This window comes from Dendropsophus ebraccatus, chromosome 12, assembly GCF_027789765.1.
Source record: "Dendropsophus ebraccatus isolate aDenEbr1 chromosome 12, aDenEbr1.pat, whole genome shotgun sequence".
Taxonomy (NCBI): Eukaryota; Metazoa; Chordata; class Amphibia; order Anura; family Hylidae; genus Dendropsophus; species Dendropsophus ebraccatus.
This window is the reverse complement of record NC_091465.1, coordinates 27,070,112-27,096,172: the sequence shown is the minus strand read 5'-3', so window position 1 is coordinate 27,096,172 and position 26,061 is coordinate 27,070,112. Positions and strand designations below refer to the sequence as shown.

The following is a 26,061-nucleotide window of genomic DNA, read 5'->3' as shown; positions in this document are numbered from 1 at the left end:
TGGATGCTTTTGAAGCCTCCCAGCCCACTTGGTGAGAGTGGTGTAAAGCGGCAAAAAAAAAAAAACTAGCAAATTTCACAACTTCTTGCCACCCTGTGCTAGACACAACCTTTGATAAATTCCTCCTATAATACTGTACTTTGGTCAGGTAGGTTGTCTTTAGCCTAGAAGCGTATGTGTACACTGCGCAATCCGTACGGATAACTTCCACTCAGCTCCCTGCTTAAATTTTCCAAGCTCGATTCTAACAGACGTCAATTCTTTGCCTGAGCATAGAATGGAGCCTATGGGACAGAAGGAACTTCAAGCAGGAGCACACGGAATCTTCTGTTATCTGCGTGGATTCTGTAGTGTGCACATACCCTAAGCAAGATTGAGTGTTTTTCCTTAACAAAAGTATAATATACAAATCCATTATGAGTATGCAGATCGGACCAATCACCAGCCTTGCTTCTCTGCTGTCAGCTGATCATTCTTCTGTATAAATATCATGTATCTTTGGAATTATGCATTAATACTTGCTGCTGGTTTCTAGTGACACCCCACTGCCCCATTGCGAATAGGAAACGTCCCACCAGTCCCCCGCTCACACTATATCCCGTCATGGCAACTACATCCTAACAGTGGAAGCAAATGCATGCCCAGGAGAAAGCAATGTGTCCCACTTTCAAGAAAAGAAAAAAAAAAAAAAAAAAAAGGATTCCTTAGGAAGCCTAGGTGCTTTGAAGACAGGGTATAATCCTAACAGGCAGCCCTGGGCCTATGCAATATGTGCTTATTCTTTCTTAGATATACAACTGAACCTTTAATTAAATTCATATTAGATTTGAGAACCAGCCTACATTATTAAAAAAAAAAAAAAACATTCCTGAGCTTTTAGAACTTTAGTCAAAATCAGGGGAAAAAAAAAAAAAAAAAAAAGACAGCTTTAATATCAAAAAAGCAACAGGAAACTGCTAAACCCATACATTAAATATTAATGCTTCCTAACAAGTTGAAAGCGCACAAAACACTGCTGAAAGCGACATGTTTGGGTAAGAGAATTACATCGGAGATAGAATTTAAATATGTGTAAATATTACTATACCATTTTCATAGACAGGAAAGTTCAGAAAACGACAAGCAGCGCACAGTAGGGCTCGCTAGTAGAAAGCCTACACGGTCTGATGTTTATTTATGCTTATTTTACAGTCACATAAAGAGCCATATATCTTTGGAGCTGTGCCTTCTTCATTCCCTCCAGGTACGCCCTTAAAACACTGGAAGCCAGGTAACTTATTGCTTCCTTAGGTAAAATAAAAACAAAACTACAAAATTCTCCACGCATAAATCTATTAAAACAGAAACTAAAGGGATTACATTTACACAATGAGCGTGCTAGAGACCTCGAGCTACAGGTGAAACCAAGCAGTCACTTAGGCTGACTGCAGGAGGACAGATATGTAAGTAGATACGCTAAAACAGATGGGATAAAAATGTTTGCTTTATTTCAATTGCTTTCATCTTAACAACATATTCAATTTTAAAGCTGCAAATTTTCATGGTTAAAAGGATTTTTCTGGAAAAAACATCAGCAGATCTGTAGAGTATAAATCATGATTTAGAGAGTTCCAAAAAAAAAAAAAAAAAGTCCAAGAGTTCAGTGCGTAAGATACAGTCCGCTTGTGGACCATATATCATGGACATAAGCATGCAGCCTAAGAGCACTAAATGCCCTATTCCACGGACCAACAATGAGGAGCAAACTAGCGATGTGAGCGCTTGTTTGCTCCTCGTTCCCCACTTGCTGCTGCAGCTATTCCCGCGTGGGTGAGTCTAAGTGGGGCTGGGGCTGCCCGGGTGATCGCTGATTGTCCGGGCAGCCCATAGCATATACCGGTGGTCTGCTTCCGCCGCTCCTATTCCGCGGAGAGACAGCAGCATAACGTTGCTGTATAAATCGTTTGTCTTTCAACATGTCGAAAAACAAACTACTTCAATAATCAGCCGACGTGAGCGATGTCGGCTGTTGGTTGCCTCCTATTCCACGGGACGATTATCGGCCTTAACGGCCAGAATCGGCCAATAATTGTTCCATGGAATAGGGCCTTAAGTGTTTTGTGTCCAGTTCTGCTTAAAGGGGTTATCCAGCGCTAAAAAAAACATGGCCACTTTTGCCCCACTCTTGTCTCCAGTTCAGGTGTGGTTTGCAATCAAGCTCCATTTACTTCAATGGAACTGAGTTTCAAACCCCACCCAACCTTGAGAATCTTGAGTGGTGCAAAAGTGGCCATGTTTTTGTAGCACTGCATAACCCCATTAAAAGGACTCACCCTACAGAACCACTAGTACCATCCGTTTGATGAGAGTAAATACTTATAGAGCATGTCTTTTAAAATGTGCCCGGTTCCTTAGTTAGAGCAAAAAAATGATCTTTTAAACTGAGGCACTGTGTCATACTGGCGTAGCCTAGAGTGTCTTAGCCCCAGGTCTGTGAAGCCTCTTCTTCCTTCCTCCCCACCCTCATCACTAGGAACACCCCCAGGCAAGATTTCTATTCATTACCTATCTTAACAGTGTACATGGGCCATAGCAACACAGGTGCACTGTCTAGATGAGCGATGAATAGAAATCCTGCCTGGGGGGCGTTCCTAATAATGAGGAGGGCGAGGAGGAGGGATGGAGAGGCGTCCCAGCCCTGGGGTAAAAAAAAGCTTTATGCCATGCCAGTATGGCACAGTGCTACAAGTTTAAAAGATCATTTCTTGCTGTAACCAAGGCACTGGGCACATTTTAAAAGGCACGACTAGTCCTCTCCTCTTTTTACTTTATATTTATTTGCTGTTTCTTTTTTTTTCTTTCTTTTTGTCTCTGCACCCAGAGGAAGGGTGGGGTAGTAGTGTTAAGCCCATGTCTGGGCACCTCTGAAAAGCAATAAGCAGAAAATGCAATAGTAGAGATGTTAATTGTAAGCGGGAGGTGTGGTTCCTGGACGCCAATAAGAAATGATGGAGATGGGGGATAGGTGTCGTGGTTGGTCTCCGATATCGGGGTGGGAGGATTGTGGGGGTTTGGGCCTTGGTCTCATGGCTCGGGCCCTATGTCGTGAAGCTCGGGCTCCGGTCTCGTTTGAAGGAAGCGGAGGGGTGTTACTATGCTGGGCTTTTTTTTTTTTTTTTCTTTTTGGTTTGTTTTGTCATTATTTTATTATTATTTGGAGGTCCGCTGGTTGATGAGTTAATGTGAGATATTAAGCTGGAGCGGGTGAGATGGAGCAATGAAGGGATCCTTTGTTGGTGTCCAGATAGCCTGCTCCAGAGCAACACCACAAGTCTATATAATATATGTAGGCGGTGGTGTTGGAATGTTTGGAAAATGCTCCAATAGTGGCTCGGTACCATGGAGGGCTGAGCTCCCAGAGGGGGTTAATGGTATGTAGTATGTATGAATTATGTACAAGGCCGGACATGAGAATAATAAGGTTTATAGTTTGGTGTGGTTTTTTTTTCTTTGATGCTGGTGATGGTACTCCCTCTCGGTCCGGCGGAGGCAGGAGCCTGGGGGGCGAGGGGGTTACCCGAGTGTGTGGGGGCGGGTTCGCTCTCCTACGGTCCCCTGCACGATGGAGAAGACCGGCTGGGATACGAAGGTGTAAGGTAGTTAAAAGAGAGGTAACGAATTGATGGCGTCCATGGACACGCACCCTCCGGAAGGAGAAATGTTATGTTAACCTTTTTTGAATAGTTATGGGGTGAAATACCTAAGAAGATATTTGGTTTAAGATGTGGAAAAATAGCGGCGGTATCCAGACATGGAAGGAGTCGTTTTTAATGTTTGTATGGTTAATTTTGTAATAAAGGAAATTAAAAAAAAAAAAAAAAGGCACGACTAGTATAGATTTACTCTCATCAAACGGATGGTCTTAGCGATTTTGTGGATACAGAGTCACTTTAACGTTGTGTATCCCAGTGGTTGGGAGACCAGATATAGTAGCAAGAGATGCACAGAGGTGAAAGTCTGCATGGACAGATGGTCATATTAGGAGAGGCACGTAGTCATCCATTCTGGGCTGTGAGTGAAATTGGACATCATAACCAAGCCTAGTGCATCAGCCGATATCTACACAAACCCTCAGAAGGCGCTTGCATGACAATGAGCTAAAAGCCAGGCATCCAGCTCCAGGTGTTTCATCAAACTCATATCACAGCCCACAACGGTCATGGTGCAAAGTTTGGATATGTGCACACTAAGAACTCGCTGAGAACTTGCAGCTGATTCCGCCGCTTGTCCCCGTGCACTCTCGCTTCACTCTCCGCCCTTCCCATATACTCCATTCTATGGACAGGCGGATTCCGCTGTCCGCCCAAAGAATGGATATACCTGCCTGGCCATAGAATTACCTGTGTTCTGTATGGTAAGGTGAGGGATCAGTCAAAGCCAGAAAGCTCTCCCAGAACAAAGGGGCAGTGATTTTCCATCATCACACCTGACCCCTATCTCTACCAACATTATATGCCGGTGATCAATAGGGAAAAAGGGAGAACACCACACCCCCTATACCGATGGCCAGGGACCTTTCCTCTTGGGATTATGGGGTGGTATAATGTATGGTAACTGGACCCCTCTGGTCTTTATTCCAGGTACAGCTTGACATTACTTTGATTTGGTTGCAGAACCAGTGTTGCGGCCATTTCTTCAAAGTGTCACAAGAGTCTTTGGACATTACAATGCCAAGCCACATGTTGCTTCTGCTTCAATTGGTTGTCAAATTAAAAAGAATATAACGGCAGCAAATCTTGATGATTTGCATGCCCAAGTGCATTTAGCGTGGCAGAACATTCCCCAGACAGTTAATATCCTCATTAATAGTACTTCTAAACATGGCTCTCATATAGAATACTGAATACATAAAGAGGTGTTGAATATTTTGATTCCATTTATTTGTCAATTGCATATCATTAATATGTCCAATAATCCTGAGATTCTATCAATTACATGACTCCCTTCTTGGTGGTGGAGTTTAATCTTAAAGTGTCACTGTCGTGAATTTTTTTTTTTTGCAGAAATCAATAGTCCAGGCGATTTTAAGAAACTTTGTAATTGGGTTTATTATCCGAAAAATGCATTTTTATCATGAAAAAGCAGTTTGAAGCTCTCCCCCGTCTTCATTGTTCTCCTATGGAGAGAGCTAAAGAAAAGACCAAAACAGGACAACAAAGAGTTAATCTACAAATCCCTCACGGGATATCTCCTGTGACAGTCACCAGTGACCTGTCTGGGCTCGGATTACAGCTGTCACCCAGCTCCGTGCCTGTAATCCTCCGTTATCTGCTTTCTGCTGCCGGCTAACTCCCTCCTTCCTCCTCCCCCCTCCCCTCTCCCTAGAACAGACAGGGGACGTCTCCTGCAACAAGTCACAATTTTCAGATTTTTCAGAGTGGATGAAAAAGAGGAAGGAGGGGAGGGACCTGGGAAAAGGCTTTTTACATGCAGATAATGGCAGATTTGGCTAATAAACCCAATTACAAAGTTTCTTAAAATCGCCTGGACTATTGATTTCTGCAAAAAAAAAAAAAAAAAAATATGACAGTGACTCTTTAACCTCTTAAGGACCCATGACGTACCGGCACGTCATGGATCACTGTCACTTAAGGACCCATGACGTACCGGTACGTCAGCCCTTTAAACGGGCGCCGCGGCCGGCCGGGTCCCGATCGGGGGAGATAGCCTGCTATAATACATAGCAGGCCATCTCTCCCTGTCGGCATGGAGGGTTGTTAACCCCCCCCCCCCCCATGCCGACGATCGCCGCTATTGGCTGATAAGCCCATAGCGGCGATCGGAACCTTTCCGGGCCATCGGTGGCCCGATGACCCGGAAAAAAATGGCGGTCGGTGCTGTCCGAGGACGGCACCGACCGCCATTACTGTAAAAGGTAATGGTGGTCACGGTACCACCGTCCCGATCGCCGTGAACGGCCGGCCAGCCGGCCGGCCGTTCACGGCGATCAAAGTCCCCACAAGTAATAAATACCTGCTCCGGACCCCTCAGCTAGGTAGCTGAGGGGTCCGGAGCAGGTATTTGTACATTACTCACCTGTCCCGGGGTCCTGATCGGCGTCTTCCGGGTTCCCGGCGTCCTCTTCATCTTGTCGGGACTTCGGCTTCTTCCGTGAGTCCCGATCGGCTTTTTCCGGCTCCAGCGTCGTCTATTTTCGTATTTTTCCGGCTCCAGCGTCGTCTATTTTCGGATCTTGCGCTCTGCTGCCCCCTAGCGGCTGATAAGTGTAATACACGTATCAGCCACTACAGGGATGTTCAGAATGTAGTAAAAAAAATTTTTTTTTTCCCAATTTTTTTTTTTCTATTTTCCGCACCCTATCGCCGCTGAGTGTTGATCAGCATCGCACGAAAGTGCGCTGCTAATCAGCAACTCCTCCTTTTTGGCGTAGGGTGGTTTTTTTTTTTATATCCTACTGCCACGGTCTGCTGATAAGTGCCGAACATAAGTGCGGCATTCATCAGCAACACCATTTTTGGCGTAGGTTTTTTTTGTATACTTACTGTAAAAAACACGTAAAAAAACACTACATTACACCACACTACATTGAATAAAGTTTTACACTACACCACTACATACCCCATATACCAATCCCCGTATACAAATGGCCCCCAGGGTGTTTTCGGTATCGGACGCATACATTATTATTGCCTCCGACACCGAAACAGCCAGTGAGGATGAATGGGGGGATCCTTTGTTCCTCCATTCATCCTCATCCTCCTCATCATCCAGTGACGTGTCTGGGAGTAGCGTAGCGTACGCTGCCCCCCAGACACGTCTTTTCCGCCAGTACCGTCCCAATAAGAGATGACGGTATGGCGTGAAATTCTACAAACTCTGTGAGAGTACCTCAGGGTACACTTACAGATTTAGGGTACGTGCACACTGCGAAATGGCGAAGGATAACCCTTCATGCATTCCGCAGCTGGCACCCGCCGGCGGACTGATGCAGGGGCGCGTCTCCGCCCGTGTCATAGACTCTATCCTATGCATGGGCGGATTCCATCATCCGTCATTCCATCAACACGTTGGACGCAGAGCGGAATCCGCCCGTGCATAGAATGGAGTCTACGACACGGACGGAGACGTGCGCCTGCATAAGTCCGCTGGCGGGTGCCAACTGCGGAATGCACAAAGGGTTATCCTTCGCGATTCCGCAGTGTGCACGTACCCTTAGAGTGTATGAAGGAAGGGACACTCGAATCCAGCCCCCAGATGCCCCCTCCCCCCCCATCCTCGGAGTTAGTGGGGACATCGTCCGGGAACTGATCTTCCCACTGCTGGATAAAGGTCACCACCTGGACGGGGATAACTTTTATACCAGCACCCCCTCTTCCGGTCCCTCGCTGCCCGAGCTACTGTAGCTTGCGGCACGATCCGAACATATCAGAAGTAGTAATAGAGCCCTAATATTTAGCAGCCATGGAGCGGACCCCATATGAGGGTATGAGGGACCCCATATCGCACCAGGGCAACATTTTCCAGGTGACGTCCCCCACACTGGAGAAAGGGAGACCCCAGAAGAAGTGCAGAGTGTGGGGTAACAGGGGGATCAGGAAGGACACCATTTTCCAGTGTGACACCTGTCCTGATCACCCCGGCCTCTGTATACTGGATCGCTCCAAGGCGTACTACACGTCACTGGGGTTCTACATTATCTAAATTCTGTCCCTTATTCCTATTTCAGGGGTCACGTTGATCCAGGGATTATTCTGATCGCCAATATGGAGTCGGGAAGGAATTTTTCCCCTGTGATGAGGCTACTGTTGTCTGCCTCACGAGGGGTTTTTGCCTTCCCCTGGGTCAACACAGGTTGAGTTTGATGGACACCTGTCATTTTCAACCTTATAAACTAATAATTGGCCTAATACCCCCAAATAAATTAGAATTGTCCCTTTTCCCCAGCTAAATAGGTATGGCCGCCATTCCCATTAGAGGATGCCATGATGCAATTACAAAGCCTCTGTGCGGCCAGGACAGTAGAAACCCCCCACAAGTGACCCCATTCTGGAAACTACACCCCATAAGGAATCTAACAAGTGGGGCAGCGGGTATATGGCCCCCTGGTGACGGCCACATTTGGGACGTGAAAATGAAAAAAATGGTATTTTTTATTTTCACGGCACATGTTCTACACATGTGCCCATCACTAGTGGGGTCCATATGCTCACTGCACCCCTTGTTAGATTCCTTATGGGGTGTAGTTTCCAGAATTGGGTCACTTGTCTGGGGTTTCTACTGTTCTGGCAGCACAGGAGCTTTGTAATTGCGACATTGCCTCCATCCCCCATTCCAGCCTCTAAATGGTGCTCTGTCCTTTTGGTGACTTGCCCTGTGTCTTGGCAGCACGAGGGCTCTGTAAATGCGACATGGCCCTTGAAATCCATTCCAGTGAAATCCAGCTTCCAAAAGCCAATTGGCGCTCCTTCCCTTTGGAGGCTCGTCCTGCGCCCGCTTGGCACTTTATGTCCACATGTGGGGTATTTCCGTACTCGGGAGAAACTGCGCTACATGTTTTGTGTTTTTTTTTTTCCTTTTATCCCTTTGTGAAAATGAAAAATTGAAGGCTAGAACAACATTTTAGTGTAAAAAATACTTTAGTCTTTTTTCAAGCCATATTGTTTGGAAAATCTGTGAAGCACCTGTGGGGTCCAGATGCTCACCGCACCCCTTGTTACATTCCTTGAGGGGTGTAGTTTTCTAAATGGTGTCCCTTTAGGGGTGTTTTTTAGGTTTTGGCACCCCAGAGCCTCTGCCAACCTGAAGTGGTACAGTCAAAAATGACCAAAAATAACGGAGCCATTGAAATTCACTAGGCGCTCCTTTATATCTGAGGCTTGTGGTTGCGTCAAATAGCGCAATAGGGCCACATATGGGGTATTTCTATAAACTGCAGAAACGGGGCAATCAATATTGGGGTGCATTTCTCTGGTAATAGGTTTATAATTATGAAAAATATTGGATTACAATAAAATCTCTGCACAGAAAATTAAAATTTTCAAATTTCTTACACACTTAGCTTTTATTTCTGTGACTCCCCTAAAGGGTTAAAAAACTTTCTGGATGTGCTTTTGCAGAGTTTAGGGGGTACAGTTTCTGAAATGGGGTGCTTCCTGAGGCTTTCTAACACACAGTCCCCTCAAATACACTTTAAACCTGAACAGTTCCCTAAAAATATCTGATTTTGAAATTTTACTGAAAATTTGGAAATTTGCTGCTAATGTTTTAAGCTTCCTATTGTCTAAAAATAATGAAATATAGTTTAATAAATGCCGCCAACATAAAGTAGACATGTTGCTAATGCTATTTAATATATAATTTATGTGGTATAACCATTTTCTGTATAAGCAGAAAAGTTTTAAAGTTGGAAAAATGCATTTTTTCACAATTTTTCACGCTATTTTGAGTTTTTTCATAAAGATTCGTTATAAGTATCGACTCCAATTTACAAGAAATGTGAAGTACAATATGTCACGAGAAAACAATCTCAGAATCAGCCGGATAGGTAAAAGCATCCCGAAGTTATTAATGAATAAAGTGACACTGGTCAAATTCATAAAATTTGCTCCGGTCCTTAAGGCCATTTCAGGCCCGGTCCTTAAGGGGTTAAGGAGCTTATATATCAGCTTTAAGAAAGAAAGGAAAAAAAAAACATTTTTGGTTCATATGACATCTGGTCGGGCTGCTGTTTTATTTATAATAAAAAAATCATATAGCATTAAAGAGGCACTGTTGTGAAAAAATGTAAGAAATCAAGAGGGTTTTTTGTTTTTTTAGGTTTTCTATGTCATCATATACATGCGTTTACACATGGCCACTAGGTGTCTCCCTTCCTGTAAAACTGTGGTCCATGCTCCCTACTAGCTGATATTTGGTTATTTCTCTGTTCAGAAAAGGTGACCAAACACAGTAAGTTCTTTGCGTGCTCAAAGACATAGCTTGGTATTGATTTGACAGTCAAGCCAGAGCACGCATGGAGCGGGATAAGTCTTCATTTCATAAGTCCACATTCAGTAGCAGAGAATACTGGGGGTGCTCGCATCGTATGGTCAGCTCTCCTGTGACAAAGCACCAAAACCTCTATAACCGGACATGACATTATACTGACTGAATTGTTGCATAACAAGGAGCTTTGTCTCCTGGTAAGCATGCAGAATTGTTGATATAATTAGCTAAAGTTCATAGTATAATTAGCCTGAGTTAATTGCCATCAGTTGACATATAACCTGCATGGGTGCACAAACGACTGGGGTTTCCTGTGTTTTGTCTCTTGTTTTGACCAGAAAAAAGATCAAATATTGACAAGGAGTGAGAATGGCCATATGTTTAATGTTGATTTAAACATAGAAAACTTAAAAAAAATAATAATAAAAAGTATATTGCGAAACGGCTTACGATCACAACCCATTGATTTTGTTTAAAAAATTTTGCACTATCCAGTTAATGTCCCTAATGACCACATTTTGAAGAACTCAGATATAAAAACATTCTATCAAAAAATAAAGAATAAATGAAAGCGCTTCCCATCAGGACCAAATTGAAGGAATCGGCAGGTAACCCTATTATTTAATTGAATCTCATTTTGTGCGTGAAATATTCAAAGTAGACCTACATCTCCATCCAGTCCTACCTGAAATCTTCTGCCGCCAATTATATATTCATTTAGTAGATGAAAATGTGTTCATCTTAAAACCTTAAAGTCTCTGTGCCTTTACATTTTATTAAAGTTTATAGAACAGAAAGTGTGCAAGAAAAACATTTTAATATTTGATGCTGTCACGCAGAGCTCTTAATTCAGGGACAGAAGATATTATTTAATGGAGGGCTGGAGATAACGGCAATATGCCATGCTATTAATACTTGAAAGAATTAAGAGTCCTTGCTACTGCGTCTGCTTCCCTGGATAATAGCCTCTGAAAACTTCCAAACGTTATATTCCCTAAGGTGCAAAAACCTGATTTTGATTCCTTTCCTTTGCATAACTAAGCATATATATGCTATTTTAATACAGAGCCGACTATCTAAATTTGAGATTTGGAGTGTAAGATAGGGCTGAGCTCATATACCAAACGAAGAAAAATAGAATTTCTCTTATTTGTAGACACTTCAAGGATTTGTAAATAAATTAAGAAAAAGAAAAGGAAAAAACAACCGTAGTGTACAGAATCATGAAAGTCTCCTCTTTTGAAGTAAAACTTGTAGTTTCCAGATGTTCTCATACACCGCAGCAGCTACCGCGTGTGATGCACTCTAAAAAAAATTAGCGGGGAATCACAAGTAGCTGGTTTATTAAAGGAGAAGCCTGGCGAAAATTTTTACTAAAGTATTGTATTGCCCCCCAAAAGTTATACAAATCCCCAATATACACTTTTTACAGGATATGCTTATAAGGTGCCGAAAGCAAACGAGTGCCGATCTCTTTGATCTTTGCTGTATAAGTATAAAGCAAAGATCTCAATGAGAGATCAAAGTGTATATACTAGAAGTCCCCCAGGGGGGCTTTTAGTATATGTGTATAAAAAAAAAAATAAAAAAAAAAGTATTGTTATTAGTAAAAAGCCCCCTCCCCTAATAAAAGTTTGAATCACCCCCCTTTTCCCATGTTTTAAATAAAAGTAAATAAATAAACATGTTTGCTATTGCCTCATGCGTAATCGCCCGAACTATTAATAAATCACGGTAAACGGCGAAAGCGCAAAAAAATCCCATAGTGCAAAATTGCGCATCAAATCCAGAAAAAAATGTAATAAAAAGCGATCAAAAAGTCGTATATGCGCAATTAAGGTACCGATAGAAAGAACACATCATGGCGCAAAAAATGACACCTCACACAGCCCTATAGACCAAAGGATAAAAGTGCGGGAATGGAGCGATTTTAAGGAACATATATTTGTTAATAATGGTTTGAATTTTTTACAGGCCATCAGATATAATAAAAGTTATACATGTTACATGTCGTTTTAATCGTAACGACTTGAGGAACATGCATAACAAGTCAGTTTTACCCCAGGGCAAATAGCGTAAAAACAAATACCCCCCAAATAAGAGAAATGTGGGGTTTTTTTTTCAATTTTACCACACATTGAATTTTTTCCTGGTTTCGCAGTGTACTTTATGCAAAAATTCAGCCTGTCATTGGCAAGTACAATTAGTGACGCAAAAAATAAGGGCTCATGTGGGTTTCTAGGTGGAATGTGCTATGGCCTTTTAAACACAAGGAGGAAAAAACGAAAACGCAAAACCGAAAATTGTCCCCGTCCTGAAAGTGTTAACAAGCAACGTGAATGATGGAGGCTCAAGACCGGAATCACACATGCAAGTTTTGTGACCTTTCTTACATAGTACTCGGGGATGACAACACACTCCGCCAATCACTGGCCGTGGCGGGCCTCGTAAGGGCACTACAAGCAAGTCCCGGATCAGCAAGATTGCAGCTGTACACAGGCGCATATGGGATCATTTAAAAGGACCTTAACGGGTGTCTGAGCCCATCTAAAAGTTGGAGGTGAAGTCCAGTGAGGTCTCTCGACCCATTTTTTGCTTATTTGAGGCTGGTTTCGCAAAGCCTTACTTTTTCGCAAAAACGGCAATAGAGATACCCTGGTTTAATTTGAGTAAAAACACCTGCAGTCATATGTTAGCTGTAACTCAATGGCATTTTATGAAATGCTATACATACTTGGTGTATGTTTTGTTTTTTTCTGGTGGCGTATGCCGCATGGTGAGGGTTAGGCATTTTTCCTGCAAACTGTGGAGTTTATCTCTCATGGAGTTCAATAAAATTTCTTCTGTTAGTCTCAAAAACGTTACGCCTGAAGGTACACAAAAAATGCCAAAGGCATGGTGATGTTGTGTTGTCGTTACAACTCTGGGGAAAATACGCAATAGTCCGGGGGACGCGAGCATCAACCTGTCAGTTCTGTGCTCGCTTCCCCCTCGCTGTCAGCCCATTGAAGTCAGTGGTTGTCTGCTGCCGCCACTCCTATTGCTCGGAGTGGAGTGGTGTGCTGCAGACTGTCGCTGACAAAATCATGATCCTTCAGGAACATTGTGCACCTTAACTGATCATTGTCTTTCAACATGTGCTATTGTACTGAACGATTATTGGCCTGAACGGCTGGTAATTAGAGATGAGCGAATAGTGAAATATTCGATTGGATTCGATTCAAATAGCTCCAGATATTCGACTATTCGCACAAATATCAAATCCAGATATTCGACTATTCGCACAAATATCAAATCCCATTATAGTCTATGGGAGAAAAATCCTTGGGACCTGGAAATCAAAATTTGACGAATCTGAGGTCACCATGTCCAAGACACCTTTAGAAAATGATGCAAACACCTCTGGAATGCATCTGGGAAAGCAGGAAATCAGTATTACAGGGCACAGTATTACCGGCAATTAGCGCAATCCCTGTAATAGTTAATACTTAATAATGTAAAAAAAGTTTTGTTCTAAAAAAAAAAGCTATTTTCGTTGTTTAATAGCTTAATTAAAACAAATCCATGCTTTTGCAATTAAATATACTGTTAATAAAATATATATATATATATATATATATATATTTATTACACACACACACAGTGATACCTTGGTTTAAGAGTAACTTGGTTAAAGAGCGTTTTGGTTTAAGAGCTCAGTTTTTCAAAATTGTGACTTGGTTTAAGAGCATTGCTTTGGTTTAAGAGCCCCCTGTACTGGGTGGGAGGGGGAGTGGAGGAGGGGCATGGCCTGCATAGCGGGGTCTACAGCCCTGTACTCTGACCCATGAGGTCTCCCTCACCTTCCAAATCATAGCAGATCCAAATCATAGCTGTAACAACTCTCTCCCCGGACAGAGTGCTGCATGTATGTGCCCACATATGTTCTGCTCATTCCTTCCTGCTCCCTGCAGTCTCTGTCAGCCCTTGTGTTTCCCATCCTCTCCATTACTGTACAGTAACTTATAATATCACATATTCTGCTGTTTCTGAATGTTTGTTTAATCTGTTTTAAATGTTATTCAGAATAATAAAACATTATTTTTGGGGTGCAGAACCAATTGTCTGCATTTCTATGATTTCTTATGGGAAAATTTGCTTTGGTTTAAGAGTGGATTTGGATTACAAACACAGCCCAGGAACGAATTATGCTTGTAATCCAAGGCACCACTGTTATATATATTTATTTATTTATGGTGCGTTCACACCTACAGGATCTGCAGCAGATTTTCTGCAGCAGATTTTATTTAAATAACTGAACACAGCATCAAATCTGCTGCAGATCTGCTGCAGATCCTGTAGGTGTGAACGCACCCTTACGGTATATTTAATTGAAAAAGCATGGATTCTTTAAATTATGCTATTGAACAACGAAAATAGCTTTATTAGAACGAAAATATGCTTTATTAATTAAATATTAACTATTATAGGAAGCTGTTTGCATGCATAAATGGGCTAAAAAAGAATAATTCTGGTACCAGAGACTAATTACTATGAATTAAAGGGGTTGTCCGGCGATAAAAAATTATTCACAGAATAACACACATTACAAAGTTATACAACTTTGTAATGTATGTTATGTCTGTGAATGGCCCCCTTCCCCGTGTCCCGCCACCCCCACGCGTGTACCCGGAAGTGTGGTGCGCTATACATTACCTGTCACGTGCCGACCACGGTCTCCGATCCTCAGCAGTGACGTCTTCTTCGGGAGGCCAGCGGATCTTCCCGAGTGCCGGCCGCCCTCTGCAGCGTCATCCGAAGCTCAGCCGCGATTGGCTGAGCATAACTGTGCTCAGCCAATCGCGGCTGAGCAGCTGATGACGTGGCCGCGTCATCAGCCGCTCAGCCGCGATTGGCTGAGCACAGTTATGCTCAGCCAATCGCGGCTGAGCTTCGGATGACGCTGCAGAGGGTGGCCGGCACTCGGGAAGATCCGCCGGCCTCCCGAAGAAGACGTCACTGCTGACGATCGGAGACCGTGGACGACACGAGATGCGGTGAGTATAATGCACCACACTTCCGGGTCTAGTGTGGGTGGGGGGAAACACGGGGAAGGGGGCCATTCACAGACATAACATACATTACAAAGTTGTATAACTTTGTAATGTGTGTTATTCTGTGAATAATTTTTTATCGCCGGACAACCCCTTTAAGATATGAATGGGGAAAAAATACAATACAATACAATAAATGGAAAATACAAAGTTAAAATGTGTAATAGCAAAAGAAAATCACTAAAGTGATTTATTTATTTCTCTATTTTTTTTCTTTATATATTATACCATCCTTCATTATTTTTTCATTTATTCCTCATTTCTTTCAAAATTATATAATTAATTATATATTTGTATATTTATATACACATATCAATCCATTTATATCTATTTATCTCTCTATTCATACACACTCCTAAAATCTGTAATTGTCGGGATCCATTTCCTATTAATTCATTTTTTATTTACACTCATGAATTCATTTGTTTACCCATCCATTTATCCACTGATTTATTTATTTACCTATTTACTCACGAATCTAAAGACTCATGCATGTCTCTTTCAGTTTATCAATGTTCCGATCATGCATGATATCATGGACTATCTCTATTAGTGTCTAACCAATCTGCCAGTCTTAATTTATGAATTAATCTTAATATATTTATTTATTTACATTTTATGAGGATGTCTCATTAATATATAAGAAGTGTCTATTCTAAAGCTCCATACGATCTTCAGCATCTTGTTACACTTCCGGTGCTTATTGACACTTATACTAATCCTGATACATCATGCAGTCTAGTACAACATCAGTCCCGCATTCCACTCATCCGCCCGCTGTTTCCCATCTTCAGTTTTTCTCCATTTATAGCCTGTAGTCTGTCGGCAAAACATTTCCCCTCTGTCGATACCGGACGACTCTCAATTAGGGATTGGATACAGCCTGAGGACCGCCTGGAAAACTGGCATACAGCCTATGGCTATGGCTGTATCCCAGTTTTCCAGGCGGTCCTCAAGCTGTATCCACCCTCTCCACGGAGCGGGCAGAAAGCGGAAATCAGAAGCCGATAGTTCAGGATCATACGAACCCGAACCTCGGCCAGTTCGCTCATCACTACTCTCAATAAAGTTGAGTCCTGAAAAAACTGATCATGTGACGACACTCCTGTCTAACCTTTTACAAGTGGTGTTTTGATGAAGCGTTTTTTGAATTTTAATCAAATTAGAAGCTTCTGATATCTATGCTATATTGTGACATTGTATATACAATTGTTTTTTTCTGTTTTATTTTGATATTATCGATCTTACTGCTGTTTAGGGGCGGTTCTCCCGCCAATCAGTGGACTGTGTTTACCTGTTTATTCTGACTATCCCAACCCATTATGCATGTCTCTTGTAACTTGATAAAGGGGCACAGACCCTGAAACGCATTGTTATTATGAGACAATAAAAGAACTATATGTTAGTCTTCGCTGCCAAGAGCCATCTCTAGCGCCTAACAGGTCCTCATCCATTTTAACCCTGGTTAAGCCCAAGGTTACTACATTATTGCATCTTCCATTCAATTAAGTCATACTGTGCACAAACATTTATCCATATCGGACAGGTTACATCTCAATTTTTGTTCTTACCCATTTTTATTCATTCTTTGCATGTTATTGTGTATATTTTTCAAAATAAAAATCCATTTTTTTTATCATTTACCTCTTTTATTTATTTTTTGCTATTTACACATTCTGACTTTGTATTTTACATTTATTGTATTTTATTTTGTTTATTTATATATTTTTCCCCATATCTTAATTCATAGTAATTAGTCTCTGGTACCAGAATAATTCTTTTTAGCCCATTTATGCATGTTTTTATGTGAATAAACTAACCATGTATTTTATCAAACTGTAGTATCGTTTTCTGCAGATATTTACTGACCTATTTATTATATTATCAACTCTCCCTCATTTAACTTGTCTAGAGGACCTTATTTGCTTTTTTCATATAGTACATTGGGCTGTATTACCGGCAATAGTAATTGCCAACAATAATACAGCTCCCTGTAATTGTTAAGATTTAATTAATAAAGCACATTTTCATTCGTATAAAGCTATTTTCGTTGTTCAATAGCATAATTAAAAGAATCCGTGCTATTTCAATCAAATATACTATATATATATATATATATATATATATATATATATATATATATATATATATATATATATATACACACACACACACATTTATATATTTATTTTTTATTAACAGTATATTTAATTGCAAAAGTATTGATTCGTTTTAATTAAGCTATTAAACAACAAAAATAACTTTTAGAACGAAACTTTGTTTTATTAATTAAATATCAACTGTTACAGGGATCGGCATTATTGCCGGCAATAGCTAATTGCCGATAATACCGTTCCCTATAATACTGCTTCCCTGCTTTCCCAGGGAGCATAAACTTTTTTTAAACAGCTAAACATTGTTTAGCTGTTTTAGTAAAGTTAATTTAGATTTGAATATTCAATCACATATTCGATCGAACTCGAATCTTACGAATAGTGCAGTATTTGATCGAATACCTATTCGATCGAATACTATTCGCTCATCTCTAGTGATAATCATTGCTCCAGCAATTTCCTATGGACGTCGGACCCATCTCTTCACTTACATTTTGAGTGTGCAGACCATCGGGCGGTGATTTCTCTGCGCCAGGACCGGCAGGAGGGGTAAGTATTGGGAGCTCTAACTTGTGGGGTTAGTGCTGGGGTGACAGGTTCCCAATAAGCATTGCATAGTCTCCTCATTCATTTATGGATTACCCGGGAGAATTAAAAAAAAAAAAAACACATTTAAAACCATTTTGCTCTAATATTACAAAATTGTTAATGATTTAGACTTTTTCTTTTTTTCTTTCTAATTTTCTACTGTGTTATTTAGTCAGACCACAAAATCCTCAGCAGGTGCTTAGAGAGCCAGTTCTGGTCACACTCAGTAATCCAAACTGTCCATCCAGCACACCTCTTTGGGTGTATTTGTATCCACCCATTACAACCTAGTACCCAAAGTCTATTTATCCCAGTTATATCTGGCACATGCACTACTTCATGCAACAAAAGACTGTGCGTACATATAGTGGATAGAAAACATCTACACACACACATACATTTCAACAGGAGTGTGCAAACTTTTCATACCCCCTCTATATGACATCTGCTATGAACCACCAGCAACCTTACATTCCATGAGTGTATAGGGCTGAGTAAAACAACAAAAGTACATCCTAAAAAACTCCTGTGTGACATCATGTTTGGTGGGACACCAACAACCAACAGGGGCAAAGTAGGACAGCCCTCAAGAATTAGACAGCGCAATGGGAGAGGAAGAAGTGGCTCAGACAGGGCATACTGCCCCATCACCTAAAGGCCCTATTACACAAAACTGTTATTATCCGTATTCGGCCGATAATCGTGTCGTGTAATAGAAGGCAATGACAAGCTGAGATGAACAATGTTGGCTGATTGACAGTCGTTTGTCTTTCAGTGACTAATATAGCAACGATCTGCTGCCATCCCTGCTTGGAATGGGAGCGGCGGCTGCAGACCACTGCTATCTGCTATGGGCTGCCCGGACGATGTAGCGATCACCCGGACAGCGTGTTATAGTTTGCTCCTCTCCATTGCCCTGTGTAATAGGTGCATAAGCTACTGTACCAAGTACAAGAAACCACAGTAGGATCAGAATACATCTTATAATACTAGATCCCATATCGGAGATGGGAGCTACTAGACAAGAGCATGATATCTGTCTTCCTGAGTGTTATGAGCAACACGACACCTGCTGTTTAGAAGCAGGATAGGCAGAGAGATATAAATATAAATAGGTATATACTGTGTGAGTACATATAATTGTAGGTATGACTGAATACTTTGCTGACTGAATCTCCAAAACAGCAATGGTCCAAGAAGGTCACCCACCTGAAATGCTCTTTTTTTCTGTGCTGTGGGGTTTGCCAGTGCCACAAATATAAAAGGAGATGCTACTAAAGTAAATCACTCTAAATCCCTGTTAACGGCAGCAACGTCTGAGCTTCTACTTACCACCTCTTCTAATACTTAACAGAGGGAGGAAAATATAGGATTAAAAAAAAAAAAAAAAAAAAAAAGGAACAGAAATGAAAAATGCCAGTTCATCAAACGGACCATGGGAGGGAGATGTAATACAAATCACAGAGTCAACTGAGTGAATCACAAACTGTTGGGAAGCTGCCATGATCAGGACCAATATAAAAGACAGCAAGCAAGATGAAGCTACTGTCAGAGTGTGTGTCAAGGACACCCACGGGAAAGATTATCGCTCAGCAGTCATAGGAGGATCAGGAGTCATGGATAGTATATAATGACTGTGATTAGAAGACTGCTGAGGCGATCCTGTGCACCCCAACTACTCCGCAGACCAAACATCTCTTATTAGTTACCAGTGTATATGTCTGCAGAAGAACAAGTGATACTACAATAAACAGCTGGAACATTTACTATTTTAAAGGTGTTGAATGGAATTGGAAGAATGGAATTTGTTCTCCCAGAAATAGCGACTCATCAAAAAGGTGCGCCTACTCTGTCACTATCGTTGATTTGAAATTCAAAGTAATGTGGTTGGAGCTATATAGAGTCCAGCAGGTACTAAAAATGTGTACGTCAAAACACAGTGCATTACAGGAATGACTGATGGTCAGCAACACAAAATAAAAGCACCTTCAGCATAAAGAAGAACACAGAGTTCTGGAAGAGACTAGTAAAAGTGAGCAGCTCCACACCTCCCAAAATTGCTCTTAAAGGGTTTGTTTACCAGATTTTTGTCTTTGAAATCAACTGGTGCCGGAAAGTGTCAGAGATTTGTAATATACTTCTTATAAAACATCTCAAGTCTTCCAGTACTTATCAGCTGTTGTATGTTCTGTAGGAAGTGGTGTATTCTTTCCAGTCTAGAGAGCATGAGAGGTTTTCTATGAGGATTTGCTGCTGCTGTGCACAGTTCCTGACATGGACAGAGGTGGCAGCAGAGAGTGCCGAGTCAGACTTGACAGGATACACCACTTCCTGCAGGACACAGAGCAGACAATTATGTTTGCACATGTTTGAAGTCTGGTCATTGCGGGCTACATTAATGTGGGCTCATACTACGGAATCAGCGCGGATATGTTCTGGCAGAATCAGCCGCTTGTCCGGCAGAATCTCCGCCCGTGCCATACACACCATTCTATGGCTGGGTGGATTCATCTCCGCCAAAAGAACTGACATGTCTATGGGATGGGCGGAGATGCGCACCACAGTGAGCAGGGACAACGGCATCCTCTGGAACTTATTCGCGCGGATTGCATAGTGTGAACCCACCCTTACACAGTGGGATATCTGCCAGAATTAGCAGATAATACCTCAGTGCCAGAAAATAAAAAATAAAAACACTATACTCCCTTACACTCTGCAGCTCCTAAACTTCTGCTTGTGGCCCCCCACAACTTATGTCTTCAGTCTGCTTCCAAGATGGGCAAGATCTGCCCACGCTAAATCACTGGACACACTGGTGTCTCACTTCAGCATACCGTAATAGCCCACAGTTTAGCAAAACCAGTCAGCCCACACAGTAATGGGGTCTGTCAGGTGCCACTCATGTCCCACATGCAAGCAGATCAAGGTCATGTCTTCTTGATTCTTGTTCATAAATGGAAACCATAACGCAGATATGTACAGAGCCTTAGTAAGCTTTACATTGCCATCATGCACATGGATTTGAGTTGTGTTGTAATCTACATTGTGTGCACAGTCTATTTTGTGCGGCTGCTATTCACTGAATAGTGGCCGCACAAAATAGACATGTCAGTTTTCTGTGCGGCCACACAGAACAGCAGCCACAGGGTATACAGAGTGTATACACTGCACCGTTCTATACACACTAGAGCAAACTGCAAGAATGGCCGTTGTTTATCCTAAAAATAGAGTGTGTAAATGTGGCCTTGTAAAGGCATTAAATTCTAAAGGCACTTCTCTCCTTAATACAAAGCCCTATGGAGTCACCATTCACTGGCGCACAGTGGAAATTTATGAAACCATGTATGCCAGTTTGCTGCCATACCAAAGTAGCAGATATTTGTACAAAGTTAAAATCTTCCCAAATATGTGCAACTTTTTCTACCTTTGCATTGTTTATGTCACTTTCCTAAAAGGTGGCCTGATACGGTCACTATAATTTATGCCAGAAAACTGATGTAAATTATAGACTATGTAATATTAAAGGAGAAGTCCGGAGGATTAGAACATTTTGTATGGGGAAAAATTGATCACGAGTAGGAGCTTACCTCTCCCCGTGCCCACAGTGAGCAGCAGGACTGACCGTGGGACCCCCACCAGAAGGCATTACCCCCCCCCCCAAGTTGTGATGATGTCACAACTCAAGGGGAAAAAGGCCTGTCCCGGCTAATTAGCCCGGCCGCTCAGCCGTCTCGCCCTAGTCCCTACCTGGCTGGGTGGCCAGTCCATCAGTCAGGTCGTGACGTGTCAGCTCTGGAGATCCCGGAGACACCGCGGGCACGGGGAGAGCCAAGTTTGTACTTCAATTTCCCCCCTGCCGACTACAAAATTTTAGAATCTCCTGAACTTCTCCTTTAAACATTAAACAGAATCTGCATGTTTTATTTTTGCATGAAGGGCGCTGCCAGATTTTCTGTTTTGATGTATTTATGTATATCTTTTCCCCCCAAAAAAGCATTAACAGATTTTCAGATTTTTTCCATCTTTACATGATATAAAATATGAAATGGGAGGGTTGGGGAGGAGGCAGGATGTCTGGATGTCTGTATTCATCTTGTTGAAAGCAGAATTCATGTGTGGGAACAGAACTTCTATCACTGAGAATGAGATGTCCACCCCAATACCTTCATCATCAATCCACTTCAATGTGATCGGCTGCCCCTGGTGTAGACTGCACATCTCCCTCACTTCATTGCACAGTTCATCATAATTTGTGGAGGCCCCCAGGCGGGTGATCAGAATATCTCTGTAGAAAACAAACACAACAGACAGATGGGTAAGACAAAGTGACGTTGGAAGGAAGAGTCAAAGCGCTGACATTTACAGCACAGGGTGTGTTATATTCTTCTAGTGATTTCATCATAACATTGTACAGGATATTAATTCCAGGAATGTATCTGCTCGAACGCTCCCCACATGTATTAATCGCAACCAAGCATCAAAAATGCAGCTACACAACATTCTGATCTTTGCTTCTAAAAAGGTGTGAAAATAAAAGTGATATGATTATTATTCTTATAGCCAATATTAATTGTAATGTGGAGAGTCAGCTGAGAGCCAAAGGCTTAGTTCATCTCAGGGCACATATTCACAAAATGCAGTAAGGAGTTATCTATTAAACCATTTGTTCGGTTGTCTTCATCAGCCTAATTTCCTGTCCAATGTACATCCTTTTGATTCCTTTTGTACGTTCTAGCCAGCAACTTCTCCAACTAAAGATGGTATAGCGGGAGATTCCTGAATACCTGGCTAGAGTCTACACTGCTGACAGTGTTATCTTGGTCACAGCACCCTGACAGTGTTATATTGGTCACAGCACCCTATTCGACACGGTACCAGTAGTTTATCCGTCCATGTAGCAGAAAATGTGCAATCCAAGTGTGACCAAGTGTCAAAGAGGAGTTGCGGCTCTCCGGGCGTGCTGTACTCTTGTCACGCCTCCTCCCTTCAACTGTCGAATATTAATTCATATCGGCCGTGCCGCTGATGATAAGCATGCCCTGTGTCCTAATCTCATTCAAGAAATGTAGCCAGGAAGAGCGGCGCATGTGCTCTGAGCAGTGAAGTTTACATCCGTCAATGCACATGCACCACTCTTCCCCGCTACGTTACTTAAATGAGTTTAGGGCGCAGGGTGTGCGCGACGGGAACACTGTCAGCAACTCAGGTCAGGTCTGAGTGCTGACAGATTCCCTTTAAAGGATGTAAACAGACTTCCTGTTCCTGTCTACACTCTAGCCAGAAGTGGGTAGAACTTACAAAAGGAACCGAAAATTGTTATAGGACGTACATCGGACAGGAAGTTGGGCTAATAGAGACTCCAAAGCACAAAGAAATCATAAAAGATGACAGAGGTATTAAAAATTACATAAACATATACACACACATACATACATATTTTATTAGACAGCTGAAAAGTTGTTTCATCTTCAGGCAACAGACTGGGGAACTCTTAGACTACGCATACAAGCTCCCAGTGGCAAAAACAAAAACAGATGAACCATACTAGCTCCCCGCGATGTACAACAGCCATATACACTATCAAGAAAATGTTAGGGATATTTGTCTTGCAGTTGAAATTTATGGAAAACCTAAAAAGTTCACACTACAGTGATATATTAGCATGAATATAGAGTATTTAAGCAGAAGCAGCAATGGCATTTCTTTCATGTCAAACAATCTATTGAAACAAAAACAATGGTGGGTATAGCCCTAAAAACCAATGTCAACGACTCAATTATTTGTCATGGGCCCTTGAGCATCCACTACAGCTTGACAACGACATCTTGTGCTGTTTACAAGTCGACTCATTGATTGCGGAGGCATGGTATCCTGCTCTTACTGAAAGACAGCCCATTGGTTTTCAATGGGATTCGGTCTGGAGAAAGTTCAGGGCATCTCATGTTCCATGTCCATGTCCCAGTCTCCAGCAGACGTTCTCTAATGATGCTGTGACCTCAATGAGCTGGAGTCTTGTCGTCCAGGAAGATATTAGTCCTGTGTTGAGGCAAAATTACTGAATGGTATGTCAAATAAGACACAGTATCTGGCACAGTAATATGCCTCTTTTTCTGGAGACTTGCTCTCACTGGCATGCGAGAGACCCACATGTGCAAGTTGTTGTCTGCTGTGATCCTGGCGTCTATCCCACCAACTGTGTTAGAGACATCAAGGAGCCACTGTTGCGTTTGGTGGTGGAGGTGGTGTTACAGTGTGGGCAGGTGTGTCTAGTCAATACAAAACTGCCCTACACTTTATTATATACTGTTTGAATATCCTCATTAATCCAGTCATGGTAGCTCTAAATAAAAGACAACTAATTTCACCTATATGGACAACTATGCTCCAGCTCATCGAGGTCGCATCATTAGGGAACGGCTGCTGGAGATCAGAGAACCACAGCCTGTGTTGGACTGTAAACATTGTAACCACAATGTGAGAGAAAAAAAGATTGCAGTCAACCAAGGAGAACTTTACCACAGAGTAATACCCAATGTATACCGCCATCTGACAATGCAGTGCAGTATGAAGAGAGCCTTACTGTGCCATCATTTGGGCAATGCCTGTCTTCACCGTCACCTCCTAACCTGGTTTCGTCATTCGTTACTATACATAGGCAGCAAGGAGCTCAACCATGTGGAGAGAAAAAGAAAAAAAACCACATACACAAAAAAACAACAACACATTCTCTAGTAATTCTTTTCTCAGAATCCTGCAGATTGCCCTTTTTAAAGGTGACAAAAAATATGAAATTTCCCTGCTAAAGTAAGATGAAGATTTTGTTGAAGGAAGAAAATAGTAAAAATATATAGCCCATAGCCAAATGCTATCCTTCAGGGGTATCCATAAAAGCAAGTGGACATAAATAGAAGCTATAAAGCTTTGAGTGCCGAAATTTCCCTCCACTAAGAAGGTGTATGTGAGGACAAAGAGCGACTGCTCCCAAACAGTCACAGTCATCAGTGCACTGAAAAAGAGAATAAATAGCCGGACATGGCTCTGTTATTGGTCAATGCTGTCATTTCATGGCTATACAGGTTTTTGTTAAGGAAATATCAAGTAATAAATTGTCAAATGGACTTAAGATTTAAGGGTTTTCTATAGTTATGTGAATGACTTTACAGTCTTATAGTATGGTGCCCTCATAATTTAGGAGACCGTGTTCAAAACTTATTACACAGAAATAGCTTTCAGAAAAAAAAGAGCATTACTTTACTAAACATTAGGAAGAAAACTACCCAAAATCTGCTCCAATGAAATAAGAAACCAATGGTGTAAAAATAATGAAAAATTATTGGAAAATGTGCAAAGGTATTACACGTTTCTGGAGGCTTTCCGCTTGAACACAGTGATATCCAGATATCAGTCTGGAGACCACGTGGGCAACATTATGAAAAGGCCTTCATGAAGGGAAAAGTCATTTGTTATACCACCCCACACTATAACCTCTGGAGTATAAGACACAGTAGCTGGGCTCCTCTAGTCTTTATTGAAGGTACAATAACAGTTCAGCATTAGGCCCCGTTCCCACTGAGCAAAGCTAGCGGAATTCCGCGACGGAATTGTCCGCCGCGGAATGCCGTTAGCCTCCCGTTCATAATGGGAGTCTATGGGAGGCGCGCGCTGCTGCTCTGTACGCGCTGAAGAATGAACATGTTCATTCTTCAGCGCGGACAGGGCAGGAGCGCGCGCCTCCCATAGAGTCCCATTATGAGCGGGAGGCTAACGGCATTCCGCGGCGGACAATTCCGTCGCGGAATTCCGCTAGCTTTGCTCAGTGGGAACGGGGCCTTAGGCTACGTTCACACAGAGCAAAAGGGGCGGATTACGCAAGGAAATATTTCCGCCTGAAATCAACTGACGCTGAATTCCGAGCAGAATATAAGCAGAATGTAAGCAGAATCCCTGCGTATTCTGCTAGGAAAGTGTTCAGCTCGTAATCAGCTCTTGACAAATTCAGCGCGGAATACTTGAGGAATCCGCGCTGAATCCGCATGCATTCAGCGAGTATTTGATGAGTAAACTAGACTATACCAGAACATATACTAGAATCCTCCTCCCCCCCCCTTTTCCCCATTTCCGCGCTGATTCAGCGAGTAATTTCCGCTTGTATTCCGCGCTGAATACGCGCGTATTCCGCGCTGAAACAGAAAATCAGAGCCCCATTGATTTGTATAGGCTTCCGCTAGCGGAAGAATGAACATGTTCATTCTTCTGGCGGAAAGCGGATTAGTTCAGTGCGG

The 26,061-nt window shown here is 42.1% G+C and overlaps 1 protein-coding gene across 3 annotated transcripts in view; it reads right to left on the bottom strand.

Moving 5' to 3' along the window:
• Positions 1 to 26,061, bottom strand: part of PRKCZ (protein kinase C zeta) — a 179,590-nt gene that overhangs the window by 132,598 nt on the left and 20,931 nt on the right. For all 3 annotated transcript variants that reach the window (XM_069948021.1, XM_069948019.1, XM_069948020.1), the window contains exon 3: positions 21,943 to 22,064. In XM_069948021.1, coding sequence (XP_069804122.1) covers positions 21,943 to 22,064 — 122 coding nt within the window. The remainder of the gene's footprint in view (positions 1 to 21,942; positions 22,065 to 26,061) is intronic.